The 19,052-nt window shown below is 41.8% G+C and overlaps 1 protein-coding gene across 1 annotated transcript; it reads left to right on the top strand.

Moving 5' to 3' along the window:
* The first annotated feature begins 1,090 nt into the window (after nucleotides 1–1,090).
* slc12a3 (solute carrier family 12 member 3) lies at nucleotides 1,091–18,878 on the top strand. The gene is made up of 26 exons (XM_085165457.1): nucleotides 1,091–2,197; nucleotides 2,272–2,415; nucleotides 3,335–3,410; nucleotides 3,505–3,600; nucleotides 3,679–3,818; nucleotides 3,901–4,011; nucleotides 6,120–6,231; nucleotides 6,305–6,435; nucleotides 6,578–6,662; nucleotides 6,969–7,123; nucleotides 9,191–9,298; nucleotides 9,621–9,744; nucleotides 11,696–11,797; nucleotides 11,913–12,068; nucleotides 12,154–12,253; nucleotides 13,989–14,100; nucleotides 14,212–14,349; nucleotides 14,511–14,617; nucleotides 14,803–14,885; nucleotides 15,089–15,166; nucleotides 15,263–15,361; nucleotides 15,463–15,574; nucleotides 16,758–16,844; nucleotides 17,611–17,749; nucleotides 17,861–17,928; nucleotides 18,042–18,878. Exons 1-26 carry the CDS (start codon nucleotides 1,916–1,918, stop codon nucleotides 18,181–18,183), a joined length of 3,087 nt encoding a protein of 1,028 aa, XP_085021583.1. The 5' UTR covers nucleotides 1,091–1,915; the 3' UTR covers nucleotides 18,184–18,878.
* Nucleotides 18,879–19,052: the final 174 nt, after the last annotated feature.

Genomic DNA, 19,052 nt, shown 5'->3' with positions numbered 1-19,052 from the left:
TTCCATGTGGTGGTCGATAAAGTGACGATGTTGTAATCACAGATTGGCACGTTCACGTTAAATTGTTCTAAAGAAAAGACAAAAAGGATCTGATCTTCATTAAATTTGAAAAGATGAAATGTATCACCGTATTTCTTCCAACACTAGAAATTTTGTTAATTTTTCTTTAACCTCCTAAGACCCGAACTCTTCCACGGCATGCATTTTTAATTTCTCTTTGATATTTGATATTTGGGTCCTGATGAATGTAAAAACAAAGAATTACCAGATTTTTTTTTTTTTTTACCTAATTTTTGTTTCTAAAAAAATCAGAGCCACAAATGAGGATATTAGTTTCAAATTTTGATAGAACAGTGGCAGTATAATGTCCTCGTAAGTGGACATCAGGCCCTTGTAGAGCAAAATTGAGTATTTTGGTCTAAATAACCCAAAATGTGATGTCCACATATGTGGACGCAGGTCCTAGGAGGTTAAAGGATCTCACACAACAAACTAAATATTTGAAGATGATTTTTAGTTGTCATGCATCATGCAGTAGTTTTTTTTTGTTCTTGGCTGAAATATGACACGAATCTCTGTGAAAGTTTGCCGTAATCGTAGCTTGTATGGAGAGCCTGTGACTTTTAAACAGTGAGGTTGGCATTTGTTACTGTGGGGGAACAATGACGTTCTTCCAGAACGTATTCATAGGGGTGGCCATATCGAGGCACCTGAAAATATTGGGGTAGTACACCAAAAACAGAACAACGGAGGGGAGAGGGTGGCGACGGGGAATTGTGAGGTGGCGACAAAGTGGTGCAGTGTGAATGACGACAATTCTATATGTAAGTAAATGTTTCAGCTCATTGTAGGGGGTCTTCCTCGGTCTTCTGCTCACGTTTACTAAAATTATTGCCAACATGGGGCAGTCTTGCCAGGGGGAGCCACTGGGAGGCCCAGTATTTGGGTGGTGGCCAGTGCCCTCCTGACCCATTTTGGGTGATACACGTTTGTGGTAGCGTCGCCAAGAAGAACTTTCACAGTGATGCGTGTTGTCTGTAACTCTGTCTTTTAGCCATCCATCCATCCATTCACTTATCCTTTTCAGGAGTACCCGGAGGGAACCCACGCAAACACGGGGAGAACATGCAAACTCCACACAGAAAGACCTGATGGTGGAATTGAACTCAGGACCTTCTTGCTGTGCGGCAACAGTGCTAACCACCGTGCTGCCGTGCTGTCTTTTAGCCAAGATATTAAACAAAATATCCAGTCGATTTTTTTTCTTCTAAATGTAAATTTTCAGACATTAGATATTTGTCTTGATTTTTAGGGTATAATTAACACCATATTGGTTTGATACAGAGAAACACAAGTGAAACTGAAATGCGACTGGAAAAGTCCTGATAATTTCAAACTCTTTCATGCTCTGTTGACTGATTTAACTGGATACGCTGCAGGTGCGTGTTCGTCTGTAATGATGCTGTTTTACATCTTAACCAAAAGTCCCCTCAGGAGGTTACCAACTTCTCGAAACTGAGCAATAAGAAGTACACACAGGCTATAAAACGCCCCACTTCTGGTAACTCCTCCATTATTTGAGCTTTTGGAAAACTTTGAAGTGTTGAAGGGCGTCGCGCATGTGACTCCATAAAAACTGTGTGTTAACCGGCCCTGCTCAGTCCAAAAGGGGTTGACCCTGTCGTGTGAAATTGTCCGTGTCAGGCTTAATAGGTTGTGTAATAAGTTGTTTAATTGTTCACTGAACTAGCCCTCTACCACGGCTTCAGGCTCTTCCTGCATAGTTAAGGTCAAATATAAAACCAAGCCCTCCTCATTCATCTTGAACTACAGCATGGCTCCTGCACTGACTCAGACGCTGGGATAGGACGCTCAACATCTTCACTAGACTAGAAAGATAATTCTGCTGTTCTGAATGGAGTTACAAGGAGCCAATGATGGCATTCGCCTGGCTGCCTACAGAGCCAGTCTCCCTGCGCCAGTGGCTAATGGTAAAGCGACATCAGGAGGCTTTGAGTCCGATTACTACACGTGCGATGGGGATGGCAGCAGTGTCGCATCTCGCGTATCTGTTGATTTAACTGGCTACGAGACTCTGGATGCACCGCCGCGCTACGACTTCTATGCCAACACGGAGGTGTGGGGCCGACGGAGGCAGTTCAGGCCGTCTCTGTTCCAGCTGCACGCCGGCCCTGAGGTGAGGGATCTCTTATTTATTTAATTACGACAACTAAGAGAGAAGAACTGAGTTTGGTTTTGTGTCTTGAGCAGGATGACTCCAGACCTCCCATGTATGAAGAGACAACAGGTGGACAGGCGGAGGCAGGAGGGCAGGACAGCTCTGAGGAAGATGAGGATGAGCAAAAGGAGCCGCCATCTGAACCCACGCGCTTCGGATGGGTGCAGGGGGTCATGGTAGGTGGAGGCTTTGACTGATGGGAGGCGATTTTTCTGCTGCTGTTTTTGAACTTGGAGCAATCTTGAATCTCCAGATATGTGAAGTTAAAAGATATTTTTCTTCGACTTAACGTTGAAGGCCTCTAAAGCAGCTTTCGTCTTGTTTCCTGCAACTTAATTCAACTTAAACAAGCAATTAGAAAAGATTCAAATCTGAGACTAATGTAATTTAACTGCCGCCTGTTTTTGCACGTGAAGCTGTGAAAATGTGAAATTGTTTCTGAACATGTTTGCTTGTTTTTGACTCCCTGAGGCATCAAAGCAGCCTCTAAAGCAGCATTCGTCTTGTGTTTCCTGCAACTTAATTCAACTTAAACAAGTCTGTGAAGGTTCTCAGTCATCCAGGTCATCGTAGTCAAAGGAGCTTGCAAAGAAAAGCGTCTGGACTTCTTTAAGTTTCTTGAAGACGTTTCACCTCTCACCCGTCTTCAAGCAACTTAAAGAAGTCCAGATGCTTTTCTTTGCAAGCTCCTTTGACTCGACTTAAACAAGCAATTAGAAAAGATCAAAATCTGAGACTAATGTAATTTAACTGTCGCCTGTTTTTGCACGTGAAGCTGTGAAAATGTGAAATTGTTTCTGAACATCTTTGCTTGTTTTTGACTCCCTGAGGCATCAAAGGGTTACAGAGTACAGTCAATGACTTATTGTTAAAGGAAGTTAAAAATATTACCCGTGTGAAACTTTAAGTTTCTTCCAAAACCAAAAAAAGTAGATTGATGACGATTTCATATTTGATGCACTTTCTACAAGCTCACTTCCATGGTGCATGTAAGCTTGGACAGAAACAGGACTTTTACTGAGCCTCCACAGTGATGCCGTTGATGATACTTAAACAGACACCAGCAGGTTTACTCAGTGTTGCATCTGTTCTCAGATCCGCTGCATGTTGAACATATGGGGGGTGATCTTGTACCTGAGGCTGCCTTGGATCACTGCTCAGGCTGGTATAGGTATGTCCAACGACAGCATCCTTTATCCACGGCACATGTTTCCCAGACGGTGAGTATCCGTCACACTCACGGCGTGTTTCCCTGTTCTCATCAGGGCTGACCTGGATCATCATCCTGCTGTCCTCGACTATAACTGGGATCACTGGTCTCTCGACCTCAGCCATCGCCACCAATGGCAAAGTCAAAGGAGGTTAGCCTAGGTCTTTACTTTTAATGCTGCTGATTCCACACACAATGCTCACTTTTTAATCGACCCTCTCATCTGCAGGCGGGACGTACTTTCTGATCAGTCGCAGCCTCGGTCCAGAGCTCGGCGGGTCAATCGGTCTCATCTTTGCCTTTGCGAATGCCGTAGCTGTGGCGATGCACACCGTGGGCTTTGCTGAGACTGTTACTGACCTCATGCGTGTGAGTAGCATGTTTTATACGTGCGCTTTTATAAAATACAGTAAATAATGTCTGTTTGTGAAATGTCTTTGTGTGCCATCAGGAAAATGGAGCCGTCATGGTGGATCGAACTAACGACATCCGCATCATCGGCATCATCACGGTGACATGTCTGCTGGGCATCTCAATGGCGGGCATGGCCTGGGAGTCAAAGGTTAGCTTAACCAATTGTATGTGACACTATGATAAGCTGCCATAGTGGTTTGGATTTAAATGAATAGAATATTTGCTAATTTTGTATAGAGATGGACCGATCCGATATTACGTATCGGTATCGGTCCGATACTGACGTAAATTACTGGATCGGATATCGGAGAGAAATAAAAAATGTAATCTGATCCATTAAATATCAAAAAAGCACCTCACAAAATTTGCGACACGGCGTAACTCGGCTCATAACCGTAGCACGTCGGAGCAGTGTGGTCACGTGATAGAGCGGCTGTGTGTATTTGTAGCGTCGCTACCAATCCGGCATTTCATCTCTGAGGAAGTTTTCCCAGAGAGAAGTAAAGCAAGTGTGTAAGTTCATCTCTGAATGTTTGTAAAGCATTCCAGCGTTAAGCTTAACAACAGATATATGGAGCGACTGCCTCTTCTTGCTGCTACTTCAATCATGAAACTGATCAATGATCAGCTGATCGTCTCTCTTCTTAGTTTTTGGCCCACTTTGCACCAGAAAGAGGAAACCAGCGGCTGAACAACAGCAGCACGTTTAAGCTTGATCAGCTGTTGTTAGAATTTATTTAATATTATTTCTACACCAGGATCTTTTTCTACAGCTGACGGCTGGTAACTGTGCAGGGGCGGATCTAGCAAAGTTTAGCCAGGGGGGCCGATAGGGCATGAACAAGGAAAAGGGGGCACAAAGACATACTTTTCTTTCTTATTCTCATTTAAAATGTCTAGCTTTTAATAAATAATTATCTGACTCTTACACCCAAAGTTTTAATCTGATGTAAAATATATAGAAGTCCATTACTGTATATAGTAACTGTTAAGTCTAATATACCCTAGTAAGCTATAGTACTTTTTCCTTTGGGAACCATCTGTGCAGTTCTGTTGAAGAAAGATGTTGAATCTGTTTAATTATTCTTGAAAAATAATTTATTTCTGTGCATTTTCCCCCTGCATCAAATTAAATTTGATTACATCGATTAAGCATCATGAGGTGGAGGGTGGTTCCCTATTTTTTTTTTTTTTTTGCTGGGAGTTTGCAACCCTATTAGTTAGGTTGCTTAATATTTCTGCTAAGTACTCTTTAAAATACCAGAATAGGGAGGATGGAGCAGGTTTAACTTTATTAGATTGATCAGTTTTGCTGAACTATGAAATATTTTGGGTGCAGTGTATTTTTTGCATACAGGTATAACAGAATAGCTTTAGTGTTGTTATTTATTTAAACTTGAGTATGAACTTATACAAAATGCAGCAAGATATTAAAAAAACATTTAATTGATTAAAAAACACTATATCGGATTCATATCGGTATCGGCAGATATCCAAATTTATGATATCGGTATCGGACATAAAAAAGTGGTATCGTGCCATCTCTAGTTTTGTATTCAGATTATGAAGCCAGAGTCACTAACCAGTCTGGTATTTGGAAAAATCATTAATGCAACATGAACTCTTTTTGAAGCCATCTCACTCTTTCACATACTAGCAGAGGACTCGCCCTCTTGCTAGTTAGCATGTTGATGCTAGTCTTTGTGATAAACTCGGCCAAGCAAGACACCAAGTCACAGCCGCCAATGATGAAAGACTGAGTTTGTTTCCATGTTTCCAGCCTGGTGCAAAAGCAGCTAATGTCCCCTTCAGATTTTTATAACTCAGCAGTGTGGTGTTCTTAACTGAAAGGTGTGCTGGCACAGGCAGGCTTAGCTCCTGGGTCTCGCCTCCATCAGCTGAGAAGTTTGCGTTGGTGAAATTATTGCATTTTAATGGCCTTTTTTCTGCATTTTCTTTATTCATGTATGGGCGTGTTTATGCTTGCTAACCAAGCTTTCCATGTTTCCATCTCCACCACCTTCATTTCTGGCTCAATAAATAATCTAAATAAAATTAAAAATTAAAATCAAAAAACTGCAGAAACTGCAAACGCAAATGTTGAGGCATTTATGTGTCGTATCAGTTTATTTCAAGAAGAGCTTTTTAGTTCTGGATACATAATCGATTAGGCTGCCGCATAACGATGTGACTTTGTCCATCTTTTGTTTACAGTGTGTGCATCTGCATGTTTACAGCCTATTCTTCCTCCCACAGGCACAGGTTCTCTTCTTCATAGTCATCATGGTCTCATTTGCCAGTTACATTGTTGGAACAATCATTCCTGCTTCACCTGAGAAACAATCCAAAGGTTTCTTTAGCTACAAAGGTGACTATGCAGTGAGCCTGTCAGTAGTTTATCGCCGAGCTCTCCTGTGAACTCACTCTCTTCCCTTTAACAGCAAATATCTTTGCTGCAAATTTTGTACCTGACTGGCGAGGACCAGGGGGCAGCTTCTTTGGCATGTTCTCCATTTTCTTCCCCTCTGCCACGGGCATCCTGGCAGGAGCGAACATCTCCGGAGATCTGAAGGCATGTTATACAAATGCTTCTTTTTTTTTAATAGTGGGAATAATATACAGATGAGCCAGTCGGCTTCATGCACACACACACAGCTTTAAATTCAATTTACGTATGTTCATGTTTTTAAAAGCCTTTGTCGTCTCCTCCTCAGAATCCAGCAGTGGCCATCCCCCGAGGGACGCTGCTGGCTATTTTCTGGACCACAGTATCCTACCTCATCATCTCTGCTACCATTGGTACTGCATGCCTCTGGAAAAAGCTCTATCTTAGAGTTGATACTTCTTTATTTTATTTATATGAAATAAGCTTACAAGCAAGTCTTGTAACTGCATTTTGCACCTGCAAAGTATCCAAACCACTTTTATTGCAGTTTCTGCCAGAGCAGCCGTTTGCACCACCCTTTATCATAACACACACACACGGCTCGATGTGCATAGTATCCCAACAATTGTTGTTTTATGCAACAGCTCCCTGATCGCACAGTTTCCTCCTGTAGGAGACCAAAAAAAGCAACCCTTAAATTTGTCTTTGTGTCCTCCCAGGATCCTGCGTGGTGCGGGATGCGTCTGGCGTTTTGAACGACACGCTGTCATCAGCAGTCGAGGATTGTGTTGGTACAGCATGCCAGTATGGCTGGGACTTCACAGAGTGCATCAACAACAAGACGTGCGTCTATGGTATTCACAACTACTATCAGGTCAACACACACACACACACACACACAAACACAAACACACACACACAGGAAATAAAAGTCAGTGCTGCATTTTCTTCCTGGTCATCATGGAAACTTCTAGACTGTTTCCCAATTCAGGGTCTGCAGCCTTAAAGTCCTCAAGGGCCGCGTACTCAAAGACCGCTAAGGCCGGAAGTGCGAGGCTTGTGAAATGGGACGGTCTAGCCTCCGTCGCGCTTCCCAGGTTGCCTAGCAACCATGATACTAACAGCTGGAAACGTTTCATACAGCTTTGTTTGACAGAGATGAAGGAGAAAATCTTTTGTTCATTTGTTTGTTTGTTTCTACATGAGCTTTGATCATTCTCTGATTAAGCTCAGCTATTGAACGGCGTATATTTTAAAGTAAAGGCTTTAAAACCAAGTTAGTACAAACGTCACTAATGTCACATGACTTTGCCGACATGTGGCCAACAGTAATGTTTTAATGTTCTTCGTTATTAAACATTTGCACATAAATAAGTGACATAATATTCAGTACTTACTTAAAGTTTACTCTTCGGGCGCCCCTCATCCGCCGTTTTTTTTCCGGCAAAATTATCCACACCCACCGCCGCGCTATGCATTCTGGGATATGTTGGGCCACGAAGTCTACACCGCCACGTCCTTAAAATTCAGGGAAATGAAGGACGCATTTGAGGGCCGCATTTCGAGCAGCCTTCGAATTGGGACAGCCTTCGTCGCGTCGCGGTGACGTAATCGGCCTTAAAATGCGGCCTTTAACCCTTTAAAGCCGGTCGGAGCAGCACGCTCTGTTTTGCGTAACTATTTTTAAATCCCGGTAGCTCTGCAACCACGTGAGCTAGCGCAATAATTTTTTTTTGCATATGAAACCGGAGGAGTTGTACTTACATCTTATGCCATCAGCTTGTCCTCGGTCACAGTTTCCTTCCACATATAGTTTTGCAAAAACTGCATAAAAAGCACTTGCAGCAACAAAAACATAATATTCCAGAAACACGCTTTGCCGATCCGATCAGCTGTTTGTAACACTTCCTAGTCCATCAGTCGCATGTCCGCCATGACCTGCCCGAAACAGGAAGTGACGTCATTTTGTGGAAATGTAGTTTTTTACCATCCGGGCCTCATGAGCCTATACTGGTGTTTTTAAAAGTTATGTTTGACTTTATGACTTTCTGTGTGGTTTCTGGGATGCTTAGGACTCATATTGCACTGCTGGAAATAGTTTATTTTGATGCATATGCTGCTTTTTTTGCAAATTTGCATTATAATATTTATTTTCGTTTTTCCTGCAGTATATAAAAATTGGTGTATTTCAAAAATAAAATTATGAAGACACTCAAAATAAATTTCCTGTGGTGGGAAACTATTTTGTGCAACTTTTTTGTATTTACAGTTTTGAGGGATAAGCCTCTTAAATTTCTCTAACTAGAAATATATGTTAAAAAACAAAAACGATTTTCAATTTTTTTGTAGTTTATTGCACTTTTATGTAATTTATGTAATTACCATGCACTTAATGCAGACATATTATTAAAATTTGGGCTGTAATGGTTGTATTGATGTATAGCAACTTGAAATGCTCCCAAAAATGGCTCCACAGCATGTAAACATATAATATAAGCTCTGGCGGACTTGGTTCTATGGTAGGTCTTAAAGGGTTAAGGCTGCAGACCCTGAATTGGGATACAGACCTAGTCTGTCCTACCTATGGGGTGATCGTGGCTCAAGAGTTGGGAGTTCGTCTTGTAATCGGAAGGTTGCAGGTTCGAGTCCCGGCTTGGATAGTCTTGGTCGTTGTGTCCTTCAAGACAACACTTCACCCGTTGCCTACTGGTGGTGGTCAGAGGGCCCGGTGGCGCCAGTGTCCAGCAGCCTCGCCTCTGTCAGCTGTGGCTACAATGTAGCTGCCATCACCAGTGTGTGAATGTGTGGATGACCGGATGTGGATCTGTAATTTCCTCCACGGTCACTCCCGCTCTATTAAGCAGCCACAGCAGGTCACCTTGTCAACACAAAGATGTTTCTGCCCTCTAAGTGTACTGAGTGAGCGTATTTCTGTCTGCAGTCGATGAGCATGGTGTCAGCCTTCGGCCCTCTCATCACAGCTGGGATATTTGGAGCCACTCTGTCATCAGCTTTGGCCTGCTTGGTGTCTGCTCCCAAAGTCTTCCAGGTACGCGCACAGTCAGTCTTCACGGAGGTTTACAACCATCAGATATTTCTTGTGACTCTTTAAATGTTTTTACAGAGTGTTTGCTTTACTCTTAAAGAGATGAAGTCTCACATCCGTAGATACGGGCAGGAAACTCAGTTTGAGAGGAATCTGGGATATCTGCAGGAATATTGTTTAGACACAGGGAGAACATGTCAGACCAAATATTACATTTTCTTGTTTCTTACTCCACAGGTCGCAAACTCAGCTTTAGCGATGAAAGATGAGTGTCTTCTTTCTTGTATTAATGTGTTTTTTATTCTAACCTTTCCCCAACTCATAGTGTCTGTGTAAGGATCAACTCTACCCTCTCATTGGCTTCTTTGGCAAAAGTTATGGCAAGAACAATGAACCGATCAGAGGATACCTTCTCACATATATCATCGCTGCTTGCTTCATCCTCATCGGTGAGACTTTGAAAGAGTCCGAGTTGTGTAATATCTGAATGTGCCGTATGTAAAAGATGCCTCAAGCTCAATATCTTTCAAATAAGATGAGTTAGAGGCTTACCCGACAGGTTCAGAGGGCAATAACAGAATCATAGATGCAGCAATCACAATGCTTTTGACAAACTGGAGGAGTCTCCCCCTGCTGGCAGTTAGAAAGAATGCAGTTTCAAGGCACTTTGCATTGGGAACAGTGTGTCCATCTTTCATCATTAGTAGTCCCTGCTGTTTGGGTTTTAAATGTCAGTATGTGAGTGACATTTCAAACCCAAACAGCAGAGACTACCAATGATGAGATGAGATAGCCTTTATTTGTCAGTTGCAGGTCTTTTGCCCACAACCGAGATGACAGACCTTGCCGACCGTATATACAATACACAAACATCGCATTGGGGAGACACGTCAGGCTAGGTAGCGAGGAAAAAAACATGGAAATGTGTAACACAGAAGGATAATACAGGAATGCACAGATATCAACAGATATCACAGATATCAAGCAACATGGGAAAGTGTTCCAGTGTGTACATCTGATCTGGGACCGCTGCAATCTTTCGACTGCGCCTCCAACTGAGGGGAGGTAAGCGTTGGAGGTGGCGTTGGATCCGGGGTAGGGAGGGTGATGCGTCGGTGAGTGCTTATCAGTATATGTATGTGTGCGTGTCCATAGTTCAGCTGAGACAGTGTCCTTCGCCCTGCCAGGCTAAGTAAACAGTCTACCAGCCAACCCAGGTGGCCTTGCATGGAATGGGAAGGAACAGACTAAACACGGTCGTTATCAGGGTGTTGTTGTTCAGCTCCGGCCTTGCAGCTGGCGCCAAAGGGGTATCCACATAAGTGATGGTATTTTTTACTTTAGTGCAAACAGCTCATATGAATTTCAAAGCAGTTCTACAGTCCAACACTGGTCCCATTGGAGAGCCGCGAGCTTCGCCATACTAGCGTTCTGTGATGTTGTCATTTCTTGTGCTCAAGGAGCCAATTTCTGAGAACTCACGGCAGTGTGCCTCCCCGAGAGGTCATCCAATTTGCGCCCAGAGATGTTATTCCGAGCTAGCCCTTCCGAGATGTATCCAGTCTGCAGTCAGAGATCTTATTCTGAGTATTCACAGCAGCCGTAGCCTCTCCAAGATCTTATCCGTGCCGACTCAATGAGCCCATTTTGAGAAACTCACGCCTCTCCCATCGTTCCAATCCCAGCGGGCAGCCTTGTGGGGGTTTGAACAGCCGGTTCCACTTTCTTAATTCTTCGATAAGTCAGGGCCAAGCCAGCTCCGATCAGCCAGAATCCTGTTACCATGGTTCCGAATAGATATTCGGATGGGTAGCTGCTGAGAAAGAGTTTCCTAATTTACAAACATTTCTGCTGTTTTCATCTAATTTAAGAAAAAAAATTGTTCAAAACTGTTTAGAAATACATGTTATTTCATATAATCATATTAAATATAATCTATCTAATAAAATCATAATAACCATAAGATCAGTTAAAATCTTTAATCCCTTTAGTCAAATTCGTGTCATTTCTTTAAATGCATTTCAGTAACATTTAATAAAGCAGCTCTTTGCAGGAGAACGTTTAAAAAGAACTGTTTTACACATTAAATGACTGTTCTGTAGCTTTACAGAGGCCATAAAGATCCAAAGATGTTTCAATAGGAATGTTTGCTTTGTAACGAGTCAAGTTACCAAATGTACTGAACGGTACATGAAATCCAACAGTTTTGATATTTGTGATGGCATATGCTCTATGAAGCCCAAAGGCAGCCAAGTACTTAAGCTTATCTTACTGCTGATATCTGTTAAAGTTATTAATTATGCTATCAAGCTTTTTCCTTGCGGCTTCACATTAAAAGCTTTTTTCATGTGAAGCCATCACAGAACAGACAAATCCTCTTCTCTTTTATTGCATCACCAGCTGAGTTGAACACCATCGCGCCCATCATCTCCAACTTCTTCCTCTGCTCCTACTCTTTGATCAACTTCAGCTGCTTCCACGCATCCATCACCAACTCACCAGGTAACCAGCTCAGAGATGGCAGAGCTGACTTTAAATTTTTAAAAAGATCATTGTATATAAGAATGAATCATCTCAAGTTAAAATATGAATATATGCTAACTGTCTGCGTGTGCAGGTTGGCGTCCGTCCTTCAGGTTCTACAGTAAGTGGCTGTCGCTGCTGGGCGCCATATGCTCCGTGGTGATCATGTTCCTGCTGACGTGGTGGGCGGCCCTTATTGCTTTTGGCGTCGTCTTTATTCTGTTGGCATACACACTCTACAAGAAGCCAGGTAAACACACACACGAACTCTCTCGCACACACGTGTGTACAAACAAAGCCATGCTGCTGCTTCACTCCCTCTCTGCTGCGTTTAGATGTGAACTGGGGCTCTTCAGTGCAGGCGAGCTCCTACAACATGGCTCTGAGCAGGTGTGCAGGCCTCAACAGCGTAGAGGACCACGTCAAGAACTACAGGTGAGCCTCTCCAGTGTCTCTGTGTTTGTGTAATGACTAAAAAAACCCTTGAAGGCATCTCGGTTAAAACGTCACAAGACAAAAATGTATCCGTCTTTACAAATTCAGAAAGTCGGTACGATTTACCGTCATGAATCTTTCAAAGTTCAGCTTTCTAACCCAAAAATAGCCACACGGTTAAGTTGTAACTCACGTTTTCTTAGAAACACTGAAACTGTGATCAGAGGCGGTTTTCTTGCAAGCGGACACCCCTGGTTTCAGGTGCAGCGTCGAGGATTGTTCAGGCTGCTTTGCACTTTGAGACTTGTGGAAAATTGAAACAAAAGAATCATCCTATTATTATGTTTGTTTACGGTCAAATGTAATAACTCATGGTTATTTTTCATTGCGTTTTCACTGTGTAACAATTGATTGTTTGTATCTTCCTTTAAATGCCAATTTTTATTTGCAATGCTCCTTTCAAAACACTGCAAATCGTTTATGAACAAGTAGATTGGGTGAAATTTTAGCTCATCATAACACAACAGTGTCTCTTTCTGTTGTGTTAGCTCACACTTGATGAACTCGCTTTTAAATCTGACATCTTCTTCTCTTTCTCTCTCTGTCCCCTCTCCCGGTATTGCCACCAGGGGGAGCTCCTCTGCTCCTCGACTCTGGAATTCCCGACCTCCTGATTTAAGAAATATCTCTTCCTTCTCTCTCTTTAAGTCCCAACTCAAAACTCACTTGTTCAAAATAGCTTATCCCACATAACCTGTCCACTCTGCTATTTTAAATGTGTTTTATGTCTTTTATGATTGTTTAAACTGCTTGTTTTTATTATTCTGCTGTGGACAGTGTCCTTGAGTGTTCTGAAAGGTGCTTTCAAATAAAATGTATTATTATTATTATTATTATCAAAATTTGAAGGTTGGATGAGTGTTTTTGGAGATCCTAAATTAAGTTTCCTCTTCAGTCCAGGGGATTCTTTTTTTTTTTTCATTCAGTTTGCAACAATGTTACCATTTTTTATACTATTACTAAAATTGGATTCACGGTTGAAATGCAGCAGTTTAAAGTTTGTTTTGAATAACTTTATCAACACTTTAGTTATTTTCACTAACCTCATAAAGACATTATGGCAACGGTGGGGAGGAAGAACACTTTTAACCTCCTAGGACCTGCGTCCACATATGTGGACGTCAAATTTTGGGTTATTTAGACCAAAATACTCAATTTTGTTCTACAAGGGCCTGATATCCACTTACGAGGACATTATACTGCTACTGTTCTATCAAAATTTTAAACGAATATCCTCATATGTGGCTTTTTCATAAAAACAAAAATAAGTTTAAAAAAAAATCTGGTAATTCTTTGTTTTTACGTTCATCGGGCCCCAATCAGCCCAAATATCAAAGAGAAATTAAAAATGCTGCTGTGGAAGAGTTCAGGTCTTAGGAGGTTAAAGCAAAGCTTTTTTTACTTTTGCGTTCTAAGATTGAAACAATGTTTCTGGAACGATTGATGCTTATTTTAGAACTTTTTCTGGATTCATGAAGACATGAAGTCTAGTGACTTTTTTCAGGACTGCAATGACCTTGGTCACCAAGGACATGTCCCTCAAAAATAAATGGTAAAGTCTAGCTTATGCACCAAGATACAAAAAGCAGAGTAGGACTGATAGAAGTTTATTTAGTGATTTTCCAGGAAGAGAAAAAACAAAATACTGCTCCGTATCTAACTCCAACACTTTCAGGCCCCAGTGTTTGGTGCTAACGGGCCCTCCCAGCAGTCGTCCCGCCCTGGTGGACCTCGTCAGCTGTTTCACAAAGGATCTCAGTCTTATGTTGTGTGGAAATGTGTTAACTGTGAGTTCTCCCACTGATCGCACAATAAATCCAAACAATAATCGGAACAATGATGAATTGTTTGAAAGCGGAGTGATGAAATCTTTCTCCCTTCCTCCCCGTGTTTCGCAGGATGGTCCCTCTCCTTCAGTACTGGAGAAGGCCACGAGCGACAGTCACCTGAACTGGCTCAACAAAAGGAAGGTCGGGTCGTTCTACAGAGGAGTGGTGGCTGCAGATCTGCAATCTGGGGTTAACGTGTTGCTACAGGTCAGGGGTGAAATACTGTCATTTATAGTTGAGATGTATCAGCAGAATTGGGCTGAGGGGCAAAGCCCACCCACAATGCCAGTGCTGCCCTTTTGTAGTGACTGAGGTGTGAAAAGCACACCTGTGAATCCTCACCTGCTGGTGTTCTGACTGTCCACCAGGGGGCAGGTTTGGGCCGTGTGAAGCCAAATGTTCTCATCATGGGTTTCAAGAAAGACTGGCGGAGTGACACACCTCAGGCTGCTCACAACTACATAGGAGTAATGCGGTAAGCCAGAAAACTTTTATGACCAATACCGCTGATACAGTCTTGCTAACAGAGTATTATTTTTGCAATATCAAATATTTATTGTTTAAAAACTGAACCTCAATTCCATAAAAGGCCATCTGGACAGCTAAAGGGTTCGAGTGTGTGTTGATGCACATGGTCATTCATTTAAATGTCGCTTTCAGTGATGCGTTCGACCTGCAGTTTGGTGTGTGCGTGCTGAGGATGAGAGAGGGATTAGAGGTCTCCAGTCCATCTCAGTCACACGGTGAGAGCCTGCATGCATATCACAGCAGGCTGCACGTCAATGCACCCGGGAATGCTGCAGCCACTGCTACGTTCCCATGGCACTTTGCTCTTGGCATCAACAAGAGGCGTGCTAGGATGCGCAGTCCACATTTATGCATCATCTTTTAAGTAGCTGCCTGCAAATAAACGAATGTGCAAAGAAATTTCTTGTTTTTGTTTCAGTTAATCCAAGTTTCGACGGTGGACCAGAGAGCATCAACAGCATCTCTGTTCCTTCCTGCGTTCAGACGAGCCCCACGTGTATGTAAATGTGTGATAATATCACAGACACACAGAATACCCAAAGACCCTCTATGGTGTCATTTAAATTCTATAAAACACGTTGTCTGTTTGCAGCTTCTGTCTCCATCGAGCCCGAGCCTCAGCATAGTACACAGTTTCAGAAAAAACAGGGAAAGAAGACCATCGACGTGTACTGGCTGTCTGATGATGGAGGTCCGAGTACATCTCCATTAGTCGCCTGCTTTATGGCTTAATTCAAGAATGTCCACAGACATTTACTCCTCGTGTGTGTGTGTGTGTGTGTGTGTATCCAGGTCTGACCCTGCTGCTGCCTTACCTGCTGACCCGCAGAAAGCGCTGGGCCAAGTGTAAGGTCCGAGTGTTTGTGGGAGGAGACGCAGAGAAAAAGGATGAGCAGAAGCAGGAGTAAGTATCATGCACATGTAGACCGCTTCAAAAAGTTTCTTTCTTCTCTTGGAGTTTTTCAAAATGCCCAAATCATCTCAGGAACACAGCACTTTAGAGTCAAACTGTAGTTTGTTTTTTTAATAGGTCAGTAATAGGGATGCACCGATACCCGATACTGGTATCGGGTATCGGGGCCGATACTGTAAAATGTGTGTGTACTCATACTCGTAAAAGTTAACCGATACCATGAACCGATACCAACTTATTTCATTAATCAGAGGGTGGCTTGTCATTTCTGTTGTAGTTTTTTAGATTGGCCACTAGGGGGACATCCCGCGCTAAACAGGCACAGGGTTAGACGAGTGAGACTGGCAGCTCCAGATAAAAAAGAGAAACTGGAGGCTGCTGTAGCTAGGCTAAACAAAATGTCAGCAGTGTGGAACAGCCAACTTTAACTCAGGTTTTGGAAAAGCGAAGAAAAATGTCAAGAGAAAATCCACGAGCAGTTAAAATAACAGAGGCTCGACTCATTTTATTTCTCTGGATGACCAGCCAGTGCCGGTCGTGGAAAACATAGGATTGCATCGTCTTCTCAGCATACTCGAGCTGCGATATGAAATATAATAAATAAACAGAAGCTCGAGACAGTGCCAATAGTTCAGTGATATTTTGTAAAATTACAATGTGGAGACTCTGCAATAATTTAACAGAAGTGCTTATTTTTCACTTGAAATTTTTTTGTGGTCATTTTTATTAAGATTTTATTTTTTATCGGCAGAGAATAAAATAAAATCTGTCTTCCAATTCATTGCATTTGTGTGTGTGTGAGTGTGTGTGTGTGTGTGTGTGTGTGTGTGTGTGTGTGTGTGTGTGTGTGGTAGAAGTATCGTTTTTTTGTACTCTGTATCGGCAAGTACTCAGATCCAAGTATCGGTATCGTATCAGTTTGAAAAAAACTGGTATCGTTGCATCCCTAGTCAGTAATATAAAAATTCTCTTACTGACAGCCAAGTTTTGCTATTTTCACCGTAAAATTGAACAATCTTGCATCATCATCAGTCTATATTCCATCAGAAAGACTTACTTTGTCTTCCCAAGAAACGGGGAAACGCAGTATATGGTGTGACATCCTGCGTTCTCGCAGACACAGACTGCACGCTGTTAGACATGTGCTCACTCCAGCCTCACGTTCTCTTTCCAGGGTGTTGGAGCTCATCAAGAAGTTCCGTCTCGGTTTCCATAGTGTCGAAGTCCTTCCTGAAATCAACCAGCCTCCTCAGCAGATGAAGTAAGCTTGAAGATGAGAATGAAGGATGAATGTTTGGGAATGTGAGCCAAAAAAGCTGCTGTTAGCTAACATAAGAATCCTGATCACTCATTTTTTTGGGGTTTTGTATTTTATTTTAGGGTTTGTTTGTTTTTTTGTGGTACATGAAGTAAATTAGCCAAATCACTAACTTTAATCTTTTATAATATCCCCACCAAACAGCTGTTGTGAAGAGCCGGGAGAGTCTATGAGGACTGACTCACTTTTGAAAGCGGCCTCTAGTGGCCATTAGACGAACTGCAGCTTTTGGCGCCATGCTGACTTTAGAGATTGTTGCTTATGACAAAGAATATATTTGAACACAGTATTTCAGAAAAATCTTTAGATAACTGTTTTAAGATTTCACTTAATCTATGAGCTGCTGCATCTAAAAAAATAAAAAATATTAAATTTAGCTGAATTTAGGAGTTTTTTTCTTCTAAAACTAATCAGCAATTCGTTTTACATTTTCTGCTCGGGCGTCTCAGATTTGAACAGAATTGTTTTGGTTCAGAGTTTGAGCATATATAGGGAGATATAAAGTTTTAGCTTCCCTATTTATTTATTTTATAATGTGTCTATCTCAGACTACAGCTGATTTATTTAACTGAAAAATGAATTTGAAAGAAAAAAAAGATGTCTTGAAAAGTACAGTATGATATGTGAAGCTAAAATTTAAAACCAGGCAGTTGAACAGAAGGCCCACGATGATTTGAGATGGAATAACTCCAAACTCTGTGTGCTTCAGTGTCCATCAATTTGAGAAGATGGTCAGTCGCTTCAGGGTGGATACAAATTCTAAGCCGGACTCAGACTCTGGATGTGCAAGCCAACATCAGGAGCCCTGGATGATCACGGACCAGGATTTCGAGAAGAACAAGGCCAAGGTCAGACACAAACTGATCAAATATGTTTAAACCAAGCCAAAACATTTCTTCTTTCCTCGCGCATCCCGTCTTAGTTTGAACGTTTTGTTTGTTTTTTCCTGTGGAATTCAGTCTCTTCGCCAGATCCGTCTAAATGAGGTACTGCTGGATTACTCTAGAGAGGCTGCTCTCATTATAACGTGAGTAGTTTTTCTGCTTTTATTTAATAAATGATGGCAAGTGCTGAGTTTACAGGTGTTGTGAAGCTTTCACCATTGGGTGAAAATCAGCTGTTTGCTGTGTTTCCTGACAGCACCATGCCAGTGGGGAGGAGAGGAGTGTGTCCCAGCACGCTCTACTTAGCGTGGCTCGACTTCTTGTCTCGTGATCTGAGACCTCCAGTCCTTCTGGTCAGAGGAAACCAGGAAAACGTTCTCACCTTCTACTGCCAGTAACATCTCCAGTGAGACCAATGGACATATATGAAACCAGTTATCCTGACATTACAACACCTTTCAGGCCACAGAAGACATTTATTTTTCCATAGATTTATTTCTTGTAATTTAATTTTCAGGTATTAGTGAATGTAATTTCTTCAGTAATAGCACATGAAATGCTTTGTTACATTTTGATTAACTCTGATCACAAAAATTAGTCAGAAGACGTCTACTGTACAGTGTCCTCTGTGTTTGTCAGTTAGGGTCCCTTCATGCTAATGTTGCACTCTCCACTTCATAATATACAATAAAAAATAATAAATATAGCTGACATACACATTCATGGGAATATGAGGTTGAAATAATTATGCAAGTCTTTGTTTGACAGATAATTGATATTGACAGAAAATGCTAATGCTTCTTTTTTTTAATCTTTCTATTTATTGATTTGTGGCACAGGAGCAATGGTCTCCTATAGCTTCACCATCAGTCTAATTTAACTTTGTAAATAAAGTCTTCAGTACTCTTTTTAATATTAAGGTAATGAGGTACAATGGGAACACACGGTATCACAACATGTCCTTGTTGTAACTCTCTTGTAGTTAAACCAACGACCTATGTTATAAATCGATCATTAAATTAATAAATACTTGTATTTGTAAGTATATGCATATAATCAAAACATGATACAGTATTAAAAATGTTTAAAGGTGCTGTTGTAGTTTATCTGGTCATTTTTTTCACGGCAGTATTTATATTCAGACGTGTCGTTAACATCTTGTGGCTCCGTTCACTTTCCTGGATAAATCTTGTTGGATTATCTGAAAGTTTACAGCTGATGTAACACGCCTGATGTAACTTCAGCTGCTTCTCTTATCAGAGACGGA

Source organism: Neolamprologus multifasciatus, chromosome 7 (assembly GCF_963576455.1).
Source record: "Neolamprologus multifasciatus chromosome 7, fNeoMul1.2, whole genome shotgun sequence".
NCBI lineage: Eukaryota > Metazoa > Chordata > Actinopteri > Cichliformes > Cichlidae > Neolamprologus > Neolamprologus multifasciatus.
Note: the sequence above shows the minus strand (reverse complement) of the source record. Positions and strands in the feature narration are given on the sequence as shown.